Here is a 12,801-nt window from a genome sequence, read left to right as displayed (position 1 = left end):
AGAGATATCTATATTATAATACCCGTATACGTTTGTCCGTCCGCCTGCCTGCCACGCAAAATGGTAGCTTAGCTGTACAAGTAGTGAGACGCACGCAATATGCGGTATAACAAAGACGGGCGAACCCGTGGATTTTTCCACGGGCTAACGATTTTTAATCAAAATCATGATCTTGACGCAACAAAGAGACTTTCATCAACATGTAAATCAAGAAAAGATGAAATAATGCTTTACTCGCCTTTTATATCATCTAAAATGTTCCTTTTAAATTATTATTTTTTAGAAATGTCTTCAGATAACCTACTCGATATTCGCCCAATTTCTTGTTATACCAGGCAATATTAACCTGAATGCCATTCGAATGCGTGAAAAAGGTTTCTTACTTAAAAATTTCTAAATATTAACCTGAATGTCATTCGAATGCGTGAAAAAGGTTTCTTACTTAAAAATTACGTAAAAGTTTCTTATTATTTTGGAAGTCAGTTTCTTTCGTTTCGTATTTTGTATGTTTAAAACAGAATCGCTAGATAATAATAGCGATGCTCGGAATATATAGAGCGCAATAATTGGATGAACAATTATTGCGCTCCATATATTCCTATTCTGTACCTATTCTATATATTCCTCTATATATTTCTGCGATTTTTTTACAGGCTTCCGACTAGTACAATGAAATTACTTAAATAAATCGCATATTCAGCATATTGCTATGGTGATAAACCGTAACATTCGAAAAGAGACACCTGTAGACCCACTGAGTTCGAATACATAGTCTTATTTATTTTCTTATTCAGCATAATGCAAAAACATGCCTAAAATGAGACGTTCGAATGCATCAGAAAAAGTCGAATTCCTCTCCAGGCTTGTACGGTAAAAATCCGGCTTAATAAAAGAAAAGTCTCGGGACGAGGGAGGCGGTAAACACTTCTGTTTAACGCGCACATGTCGCATGGGTAAGGTATGGTTGAACTCACCGAAATTTTTGGTGAATGCTCCTTTCCTGATGAAGATGGAGAAGGAAACGTTTTATGAAGATACTCATAATGTTTTACACAAATTTCAAAAAGAAGAACTTTTATGCGATGTGACATTAAAAGGATATGACGACGAAGAAAGGTTTCCTGCTCATAGGGTTGTATTAGCTGCTAAAAGTTCCTTCTTTAAGGCTATGTTTACATCAGACATGAAAGAAAATCAAAGCAGCGAAGTGTTCCTAGAAAGCATTGATGTGAATGTATTGAGAAAGATTATACAATATTGTTATACCGGAGAGATCACCCTCTCCCCCTGCGATGTCGAAGCAATACTTGCGGCAGCTCACATGCTCGGAATTTACCCGATACAAAAAGAATGTTTCGTTTTTCTTCGTAACAATATCGATACTAGTAACAGTTATGGTGTAGCTTATTTAGCAGACAAATATGGATGTGATGAATTGAGAAAAATAGCAGAAGATTACAGGTTGCGAAACTTTCGTGTCATTATGACTTCTCCCGACTTTCAGCAGTTATCATTTGATCATTTAGTAGGCTTGATATCACACAATAACTTAAATGTCCTCTGCGAGGGAGAGGTGTACGAGGCCGTGTTGAAGTGGGTAAAACACGATCCGAAAACGAGAAAAGAATTCCTAAAAGACTTACTATCCCATATACGATTTCCCATGCTAACCAGAAAATTCTTGATTGATAATGTTACAAAGGAGGAGTTGATTATAACCGATTCAGGTTGCCGAGAATATCTATACAACGCACTGGATTATCATCTAGTGCCAGAAAGAAGATCAGTAACAAACCACGTGTGCTGTGCACCCAGGGCCAGCTTTTCAAGTGCTATATATGTAATAGGTGGAGAAAGTATGTTGCATTTTTATAAAAATGTCTACGACAACCAACCTCGTCCCCAGGGATTTTCTACGCTTATAATATTGTCCGTCTCGTCAGAATATCATAGGCGTAGAAAAGCCTTGGGGAAAAGGTTGTCACAACGTATCATTACAGATTCCATACGAATTTTCTTGTAAGTTTTGCACGATTTTCTTATATCCTTTTAGTCTCAAAAAACTCGCAGTAACTCCTATTTCATTTGAACATTTACTTACACGTCACTTAAAATCAAATTTTATTGTTAAAATATGACGGCAATAATATATGGAGATGGAGACAGTGTCATAGCATCGTTTGAACAAGCAAAAGGCGATTGTTTAATAGCGTCCTTTGAAAAACGAATAGGCGGGCACTCACGGACATATTTACGAAGCTGGGGGTGACCTTTAAACTTCCCTATAAAAATTGGCACCAGCCTCGTTATATCCTATTGAAATCGATCTTGGAGTATTCAGTTTCTGTTTTTGAAGAAACATCCTAATATTAAAAATGCTACAGACCCAAAAAGCAAGGTTGCATTGGCCAAAGCTTTGTCCTTAATCTTCGTCATGGCCTAATCTTTAGACGCTAGTGTATTTTTGCTGCAGTACAGTAAATAAATTTTTTGTGTTAGTCAGCCATAATTATAACTAAAATCTTTTGGTTATTTTCTGTTTGTCACGGGAATTAAAAATAGATATGATAAAATTAACCTTGGTTTTACAACATCACCTTTAGATCGAACTGGTTCACTGGATACAGTTGAAATGCTCGAGTTGACGACGAAAGCATGGCATGAATGTGCACCACTGAATATGTCAAGAAAATATCCAGCAGTTGTTCTTCTAAACGGTTCCATATTTTGCATAGGTGGCATTGGCAGTGGCGGTCATGACTTAATGTGCGTTGAACAATATGAACAAGCGCAGGACAAATGGTCATCCGTGGCATCGTTAACAACTTGCAAAGGTAAAAAAATATTCTTGGAGTAGTTGAATAAAAGGTTTCATAAGTACTGAGTTTTAATGATCTTAAAGTATGTCGTTTTGTTTTGGTGAAAATACTTACAAGCATTTGCCTTTTAATATCAAAAAACCTTTTCTTAATCCAACGTCCACAGAACTTGATACGCCTATAAATAGAGCTGTTTCGTAAGAATATAGACCTAGAAGAGCTCTGAGGACAAGGTGCCATTAATCTTAATTTTTTTTATGGCCTTATAATTTTTCAAGTTTTTAGAAAGTTTTAAAACTGAATACAAAAATGCATTTGCTGAAAAAGTTCATTTAAAGAAAAGATATTAAAAACGACTTTTACATTTTAGGGGCGCTATCTGCTGTGGTGTTAGATGGGTGGTTGTACGCCATTGGCGGTTCTTGTGGTGGTTCATCTTTAAAATGTGTTGAACGATACGATCCAGTGAAGGATGAGTGGTCGGCCGTTCAACAGATGAAATTTCCCAGAAGTCATTTCGGTGGCGGCGTATTAAACAACAAAATCTATGCCATCGGTGGCTATTGCAGCATTGGTGATGTTGCGCATTGCGAGATATATGATCCACTGACAAACAAATGGCAGGATTTAGCAGATTTGAATAAATCTCGCATGGATCACGGTGTTATAGTATGCGGAGAGAAAATATTCGTCGTTGGAGGCCACAACAGTGGTGGAATTTTAGATTGTATTGAAAAATACAACAAAGCACTGAACATGTGGTTGATTATAAAACACACTCTAGACCCGAGAACTGGCGCTAGCGTTTTATTGGCTAATAACGAACAAGAGGATCATTGGCTATATATCATTGGTGGAATAGGGGCAAGTCATTGTTACCATAACAGTGTAAAGAAGGTTAACTTGAAGTCTATTGACTATTCTATAACATGTGGTAAGCCAATGAATGAACCAAGGGCGTATGGTGCTGCAATAGCTTTCTGAGAAAAATAGTTAAATTGTTGAATTCAATCGATGGCAGTTTCACCGGCTACCGAAATCGAAATTGACATTCAATTAACAGGACGAATAATTAGTTATTTTAAACTCAATTTATCCAATAACTATTTACAACAATTCAATGTACATTATAACAAGTCTTTATAAATAATTCAAATTAATTCTTTCATTTTCGGTCATTTCTAATACTCTAATACTAACGCCATATCCGCCCTAGTCTCTTCATTGGCGTCAATAATAAACTATAAAAAAGAAAAAAAAAAACTTTTTCAGTTTAGTTTCGCAAAGTTCTCATCGAGTAATTTAGAAGGGTTAATTGAAGCTAATAAATGTAAATTTCCTCACAGCAAAATGACGAGCAAATATGATCATATTGAAGTACAACTATATGAATGTATCACAACATATGATCGCACGTAGTGTAGTGGGTTCGTCTGCGGCTCCCAGTTCTGGGGACCGCGGATCGATTCCCGCTCACTTACAGGCAGTATGCTAGTGATGAACAAAGTAGTACTTCCTCAATACACAATCAGTATGTTAGTGATGCATAAAGTAGTTCAACTTCAGAAACAGAAATTACTGGAAATGACAGAGCAAAACTTACTCGAGAAAACTCATGACAAAACAAAACTTACTCAAAAAAACTCATGACGTAACCTTTTTGATCAGCTAAACAAACAAACAAAAAAATTCAAAATACGGTTTGTACACTCTTAAAATGAAAACAAAACTGAAAACCCAGGATTTCTTTTTTCAAAATAAAATTGCACGACATTTGCTTAAATACTTTTTTATGTTTAAAACATGTTTTTAATAGTATGCTTAGTGTTTAGCCCTTACTGCTCACTTTTGTGGATTTAGAAGATTTCGCAGACGTAAAAAAAACATTTGAAGATTTTTTTACTCAGGAGAATTAACCCTATTCGGTTGCGCGCCGGGAGGGGGAGGGGGTAGATTTTAAATAGAATGTTAAAATTTGCTCTACAACTTAAGTAATTGAATTTTAGGCAGATAGTTTGAACAAATTTTAGGTTTTTGATGACGTCATAGAAAATGTGCTGACGCAAGCAAACATTTATTGCTTGCGTCAGCACATTTTGTGACGTACTATAGATGTGCATAGTTTGATTCAAGAACTTTTGAACAAGCCTATGAAAAGTTATTAAAGGGGCCGGTCATAATATGTTCGGAAAACCCCGGACCGAATAAGGCTAAGGATAATTTTTTTAAGAAGTTTAAGGAGGTTTCAAGGAGTGGGAATCCACAAAACAAATAACACAAAATAATGACTTCGTAATTAATGTGCTGATTATTTATGTATGTCTAAAAATGTTATAAAGCATCAAAACAAAACCAGTGTAGCTAGCATTATTCTACTGCTTGGTACTTTCCAAGAAACGAAAAAAAACACCATCTTACCTCTTGCTTTTTCGTCATTACTCGAGCTACCATGTTCCATGAAGGAATCTGAATCGTTCTGCAAAATAAACAAATTTAAGGGTTGCTACAAACATTTGAGAGAAGCCGATAAAGGAGGGGCGGAGGGGCATAAAGCACTCGCGGCCCATAAAACCGGAACTAGTAATGCTTGGCATAATGGTAGAGTCTTAATACAAACTGATTGCAGATGGAGAATTTAATGACGCCATTGGAAAATTTAGAAATAAATTTAAATTTCTTAAACCTCACTGAAGATCCAGCCTTAATTCTTAGTTCAAAAAAATTTTGGTAATTACGACATTGAGATCAAACATTTGATAGTCTGCAACTAATTTGACGTTAACACATAACGACCGTTATTCCGTCCTTTTTCGAACAACTGTCGTTCCGTCATATTTCGTGTCGAACGTGTGTTTTAATTAAACGATTTGATAGATTTTTCTCTTAATTTAATTTTCCTTGATCTGCTGCCACACATGACATAATGTTGCAGGCAGGTAGCTTGGTAATGGAGCTATTTGTGAAGCATCACTTTGCGTAAGCAGATTTTGTTTCTTACTTAGACTACAGGTTGTTCTTATAAAGGAGTTTTTGCGGAACTTAACTTTTATTTTATAATTTTTCTTTGGCTGATCATTAAAAAATGCAATTTTTCTCAAATTAGTTTTGTATTTTCTTCACAACAATTTTCAATCGTGACTGGGTTGCCACTTTATTTGAGAAGATTTGAAGACTTTTGATTAGAATTTTCATGCTTTTTAAGGAAGACGACGGTATTTTTCTTTGAAAAAAAAAAAAAGAACATTTTCATATTTTCCAAAAAATCTAGAATAATTGAAAATATTCTAAGGTAACGAGGCTACGAGTGAACAAATTATTTCTATAACCATGTAGCATTTCTATAACCATGTAGCATTTCCATGTATTTTGAAAATAAAAGGATGTGACCACTATATTTTTGTAAAAGAAAATTAAGGAGAAAATTGAGAAGAAAGTTGTTGAAAAACCTACAATAGAAAATCTACTTTTTCAAAATTAAGGATAATGGAGGAGTTTTGAGGAGGGGTGGCAACCCTGGGTGAAAAGATGTTCCGCTGAAATGTTTTATTTGGGCCTCTCACTCGCGAGAACTTCTTCCCTGAAGGCATAAAACATATGTAAATTTCCTAAAAAACAACAAACAAACGAAGCATAACGATGGATACTTACAGAACTGTCCGACATCTTCCTCTTTCTACTCTTCATGTCACCCTGTGAATACACTCTCTAAATAAAGACATGACGTCAATAGAACGTTTAGTCTACTTTGCTTCGTCCACAAAGGAACTATGCACGAAAAAAGTCTTTATTTCTAATCGCTAGACAACAAAACTACCTCCTCAATAATACCTAAAAACGTAATTCAGGACATACTGTCGCAGCTTTCGTTACTTGCAAAACAAATTTTCGCAGAAACCCGGTTAGGATTTCATAAACTAAGAAATCACTCTCCTCCTCATGTTCTATTTAGCATCCGCAACAACTAAACTACATACCTTGTGTGCTTTCTGCTCAGGAGATACGCTCGTTAATTCTGCTAATAAAATCAAGTTGGACTAACAAAAATACTGTACTGGCTTATACATAGTAAACTAACATGGAAATCCCAAGCTCAGGCTAAATAATTCTCGATTTAATTGTGCCACTAATCGCTCTGCACTGCACTCTCGCTACAACGCTCCGTTCTCTTTCAGTTAACTGTTTTAATCGGCTAAGCACCAATGAGAGAGAATTCAGGTGCTATTTAAAACGAACGGTAAAAAATCATCGGAGAAAATTTCCGTCGTCGTCGGCAGCAAATTACCTTGCCACTAATCTCAGTGAAGATTTTCCAAAATAAATGATTTTTTGCGACCAACTTAATCCCTGACAAATTTTCCGCTGATTTATTCCCTTTATAAGGTAACACAAACTTAACACAAACTTAACACAAACCCAAAATTAGACTAATAATTCTCACTGAAATTTTTAAGCTGACTTAATTCCTACATTATAACTAGAATTTTAAACTTTTTACTTACAATGCAACTTCTGCTCTTCATCTGAGAGCACAAAGTCAATTTTATCTTTAGCCAAGCGTTCGATGTAAAAAAGAAACAAACACGGTGAAGTGCTCAGTTGTTCGTTGTATTTTGAGAACTGCAACTTCGAAGCATTGGCCCATTCTTTTTTATCTTGTATCAAAACGTTGTGTCAAGAAAAATAGAGACAAAAGTAATGACAGTCTCCTGCTTGTAGATGGAAAAATATCTCTTGTACATTTCTCTTAAGTCTAACGAGGATCAGTTAAATTCTGTGGGAAAAACAAAACAAAAATCCAGTCTAGTGGTGTCATTCAGCCTGAGAATCGGACCTACGCCCTCAGTGACTGTCTAGTTATGCTGTTCATATGGATATCTTAAATCTCTAGTAAAATAAAAGATATATAAAAAGAAAGAACGGGCACAGCACTGAACACATGAATCAGAAAGAGACCTTCGACACTACAATAATGAAAGGATACAAGGGTACACAACGAGGTCGTCTGTTCGTATTGGATCGATATTATTTTCGTTCTGTAAAACATATTTTATCACTCTCTGAAAAATCAACAAAAAATCAACATGGTGATAGCAGGAAATCAACAAGGATAATAATATTTACGGTCAGGTCAAGCATGATTCACAAATGCTTTGTAATGGTCGAAGTGCGATGTCACCGATTTTGTTGATGCTTTTGTTGTTGTTGTAAGCACTTTAACGGGCTCAGGGTAAGTTCAATCACTGTTGTAAAATCGTACTTACCATATTATTTATCTATTTATTTCAAATACAAACTGCAATAGAAACCAACAAGACTTGAAATACGCACATGTTTTTGTCAAAAAACAATACATTTTTTTACTTTAGTCTCAGTTGCTCAGGGCTAAGTTACCAAGCGTAAGAACCTAGCTTGACACTTTAATATTCTGATATCATTAAAAAAAGATTTAATATGTCTTGTTGTTTCACTATAAGGTTTTAACATTTGTTGGCAGTTGTTTATTAGTTGCTTAAGTTTTCTCAGCCTCTGCTCTTAGTTCTTAACAAATTAAAAACTTGTGAAAAAAGAACATGTGTTCCTACCTCAATATCATACTGTACTTTCGCTTGCTTCCAAAAGCCATTACTACGGTAAAAAGAAGAGAAACATGTGTTATTGAAATGATTGAATTGCCATGAGAACTAACATTCTTTTCTTTTGTTTACCAGTGAATTTAGATCTACTTAGTCTGTCTGTGTTGGTTCTTGACGTACCTTGAATGATTGATTTCGGTCAAACCCTTATAGACAAACCCTAAGAAGAGTCCTCTTTTCAGCTTGTGTGAAACACCTATGTGATTTATATTGAAAAATCACCTAATCTCTTGTCCAAATAAAAACGCCCTGGGTGTACGTTTCTGAGAAATTTATTGTGACAAAAATAAGTCACTTACTCAAACTTTTTCTTTTCACTTAGTTCGTGTTCATTTCGATATCTCAACTTCACTTTGTACACAGTATTTCCCATTGTTACCAACCTCACATCTGGCTTAGGTAGTTTGAAATCAGCAAGAGTACAACTCATTTTGTGTATGCTTGTCAAGCTTGCAGATATAAAAATACATTATTCAGTACCCTACCACATATTAAAAACCAAATACCCTATTTATGGCGATCCTAACGGCCACGTAGAAAGAAAAAAAAGAAACAATACTAAAAAACATCAAGGAAAAAATATTTTGCATGTATTTTTATTGTTTTAATGAAGAAGATTGGTAGTCTAAAACTGCCCCAATTTTTCTGTTTTAACAATTCTTTACATGCTTATAACATATTCGGAAAATTTGAGGGGATATATAGTTTTAAAGTGGAATAAGAAATTGGGCAAAAAAGTGTAGCGTAACAAGGACTAGTTACATCACCATACTGACGATAGCAGTACAGAACAGAATGTTTTGCAGTGAGCAGAATAAACCAATCAGTTCAGATTGGTAAAATTCTACTAAAAATGTAACATATAGGAAATACGAAAGTGCTTATGAAATCTTAAAACCACTTTTAATGTCAACACAGTTGCTCAAATAATACGTTTGTATGAAAAAAATAAGCAAAAGAATTCAGACGAATCGCAATCACAAACAGAACTTAAGAGCAGGTGAAATAATTTGTCTGTTCAATATTCATATTATTGTAGAAAGTTTATCATTTCTTAAACATGATACTTTAGTAGGCAATGTTTCGGGAGATCAGATAATGGGAGAAGGATCTCCTGACACATCGGCTACCAAACTATTATGTTCAAGAAATGATAAACTTTCTACAATAATATGAAATAAATTTACTTCCTGAAAATTGTCAAGTTAACAGAAACAAACAAACTCAGCAAATAAAACGAAACAACATGTATAACACAATTGAAACTAAACCTTAAAAGAAAGTCGACATAATGATTTTGTATAAACTTTACAGATGTTTAAGAAATTATATCATGGAAGAACAGATAACATACAAAGTAAACAGTTCTTCAACCCATGGAAATATTTATCTCAATCATGTGAAGTACTCTCATTAATGCTAGAGCAAGCCAACTTTGAATCGTCATCCATTTTTGAATCGTCTAGATCATCATCCTCAGCTGTCATGTCGAATACACGAACACGTCGGCCACTTAGTGAAACAATGCATGAGACTTCTCGCGAGTAACCGTTCACTATGATAGACTTTCCACGGAAAGCTTCCATTATACGTTGTTCAGCAAACATACTTGAAATATCAGTAGTAGAATCCACACCTTCATCAAGTATACCTTTTATCATGTTAGGTACGGTTGCTGCGAATGGTACTGTCAAAATATCTTGAAGCGGCAACTGACCAAATATGGTAACAACACGATCATCTGATTTATCTTCCTCTTCAAACAATAAAGTCATGATATCATCGTTGTAAAATTTAACATCACGTACGGTATATTGGTATCTTTCAATTTCAGTGGATGTGTTAAAACTACTTTCTTTTGTGAGTGAAACGAACAAAGAAGCTACATTAATTCTACCTTCATTAGATATATCAAAAAGAAACATTTTATCTGTGTCACATGAACATGGTAACACAGTAAGCAACATACTTGATTTCCTGTCTTTAAATGAAAACTTTGAGCAACAGCTTTCATTATGATTATCAGCTTGCATGAATAAATTGCATGATAAAGACACACTTAATGATTCGGAAAGTGCGTTGTTGACTGATTCAAATATAGCATTAATTTCATTTTTAAAGCATGAAAACAATTCTGCTAAAGTTAAAGTATAATCAGGTGTTATAATCAGAGAACTATTCTTGAGGGACTCACTATTTTGGACAAAATTATACCAGTCGCTGTCATAGTTTCTACTTTTCACTAGCTTTCCACTTTCGAAATACTGGCTCACTCTCTCCAAATCGTAACCAGTACCCATGCTCTCATCAACTTTCACCAATCGATGCTCCAGGAAATCCAACATGATGTCGTAATCTTGGTTTGATAGCTGTTTATAAGTAGCATGTGTACTCTCACTGCTTTCTTGAATGACGAGGTTTGCCAACCAGTTGAAGAAAATTTTAAAGTTGTTCATATCATCAGATATAACCATCAAAAACTCATGTGTTTTCATAATAAACTGAGTCAGGTAAATGAGACATTGCTGAACGGTAGTTGCTGACAATCCTAATATTCCAAACTTCTCAAACCATTTTGACATACCTTGGAGCTCTGTTAAGTGGAACAACAAGTGTTGAGTCAAAAGTTCCAATTCATCTTTTATGTTGTTATGTAAACTGGAATAACCTGATTGAACACTTTGAGCAATTTGTTTTAACCCTTTCGTTGTTAAATGCTGTGTTAGAAACGTTTGTAGTTCAGGGCTAGCAATCCCAGTTGCATATGCAATGGTAAATTCGGTAGCAACATTGCTTCCATTAGGGGACACTAAATTGTCCAATTTCTCCAGCTTAGAGTTAATTTTCATTCGGATGTCTTCAGATGCGTCACGCATTTGTTTCAACAGATTTTCACAGAGATATATAAGATTCATAACCTTTGTGAACATCACTGAAAACTTCAATAATTCTGCTCCTCTTACACCTAAAAGCTGTGATTCAAAACAATATAAATAAATATATTCTGCAGAGTTGTCCGAACTATCAAGCACACCTTTCAAAATAATCGAGACATTGCCAGTTTCCAAAGATAAATTACTCGTGACAACAGACATACTTTTGTACGGTAACGGATATTTCTCAGATGTTAATTTTAACAACAAAAATGTTCCATTAACATACAAGTGCAAACCACCATCTGCATTTCCAATACTCAAAACAGAATATTGTTTATCACACGTTAGTATTTCAAACTTTTGAAACTTGTTCTTTAAATCTTCTTTGTCGATATCAGGAAGAAATTCATCACTGCAGTCCTTATAAACCATGCTTAATCCATCCTTTTTTTGGACACTCCACTGTAGAGATGTTATTTTAGATTCACAGTTAATGGTATAAATGACTGTTGCCTTTTCAATCTCAATTAACAACACACAACCACTTTCGTAACCAACTGCCAAAATTTTACCGTTATATTTCCAAGCCAAACATGTTGCATGGGAATCTTTTGAAGGTATAACCCATACCTTTTGCCAATACAACCGATGCAGACGTACTTCACCATTGCTTGTTATAACAGCTATCAAGTCTCTTAAAGGACTCCATTCCGCCATAACAATACGGCTAGCACAAGGTTTATCACATACTTGTCGAAACGCATTCTTGTTACATGTCATTATGAAGAAAAGCACCTAAACCCATGTAAAAAAAATGCAGAATTTGTTATAATAATAATCCTAGTGTTATTTCTTTCATTGCTGTATTTGACTCTACTGATTTTACCATATTTAAATGTAGATTAGCTATTTTATTTACAACATCCCCAGCTATTATATAGACATACTTTGCTCAAAAACTTCAACAAGCATAGCGCCTCAATTAAGCAGATAACATTTTATGCAGGTATCTATGTCACTAAAGCCTAGCTGCATTTAAAAGTTTGTTTATCATAATTCTGACCATTATTACAAAAATTTTTTGACTTTTCTTTTTTTACTTTTCCTCCGTGGAAAACATGAAAGAAATTTAATATTGCATTAACCAATCTACATTCCTTCAATAATTTGTTGTTTGCTGTAGTTCAAAAAACAAGATATGGTCACTTGGCAAACTAAAACATTTTTGGCTAGACTTTTAAACACGAAAAACAAAGTTTCAAATATTTAAATATTTAACAGGTCAGGACAAGGTTTATGCCTTAATTATTTTCCCCTGCTATTTTTTAGGATCAACTGCACCCAAGGGAGAATTAACATCAAAATACAACTTTGGCAAACAACTAACCAATATTTTAGAAATAGCCCAAAATTGTGTATCACAGTTTGCAAATCGAAATGCCGTCTTTGTGAATTATTCAACAAAGAAAACAT

General features: G+C 34.7%; 3 protein-coding genes across 3 annotated transcripts; 1 reads left to right on the top strand and 2 right to left on the bottom strand.

The window, feature by feature from the left end:
* The first annotated feature begins 749 nt into the window (after positions 1-749).
* LOC130642318 (kelch-like protein 28) lies at positions 750-3,803 on the top strand. Its single transcript, XM_057449407.1, has 4 exons — positions 750-1,856; positions 1,954-2,019; positions 2,517-2,834; positions 3,190-3,803. Exons 1-4 carry the CDS (start codon positions 950-952, stop codon positions 3,801-3,803), a joined length of 1,905 nt encoding a protein of 634 aa, XP_057305390.1. The 5' UTR covers positions 750-949.
* Positions 3,804-3,891: 88 nt separating this feature from the next.
* On the bottom strand, positions 3,892-9,544 carry LOC130641819 (uncharacterized). The gene is made up of 9 exons (XM_057448791.1): positions 8,752-9,544; positions 8,402-8,444; positions 7,801-7,876; positions 7,319-7,471; positions 6,794-6,834; positions 6,468-6,524; positions 5,238-5,295; positions 4,454-4,487; positions 3,892-4,060 (listed from the first exon to the last, which is right to left on the bottom strand). The coding sequence occupies exons 1-9, from the start codon at positions 8,880-8,882 to the stop codon at positions 4,015-4,017; spliced, it is 639 nt and encodes a 212-aa protein (XP_057304774.1). The 5' UTR covers positions 8,883-9,544; the 3' UTR covers positions 3,892-4,014.
* A 203-nt stretch (positions 9,545-9,747) lies between these two features.
* On the bottom strand, positions 9,748-12,801 carry LOC130641816 (anaphase-promoting complex subunit 4-like). Its single transcript, XM_057448786.1, has one exon. The coding sequence runs from the start codon at positions 12,106-12,108 to the stop codon at positions 9,844-9,846; it is 2,265 nt and encodes a 754-aa protein (XP_057304769.1). The 5' UTR covers positions 12,109-12,801; the 3' UTR covers positions 9,748-9,843.

Source organism: Hydractinia symbiolongicarpus, chromosome 4, assembly GCF_029227915.1.
Source record: "Hydractinia symbiolongicarpus strain clone_291-10 chromosome 4, HSymV2.1, whole genome shotgun sequence".
NCBI classification, from domain to species: Eukaryota; Metazoa; Cnidaria; class Hydrozoa; order Anthoathecata; family Hydractiniidae; genus Hydractinia; species Hydractinia symbiolongicarpus.
Note: the sequence above shows the minus strand (reverse complement) of the source record. Positions and strands in the feature narration are given on the sequence as shown.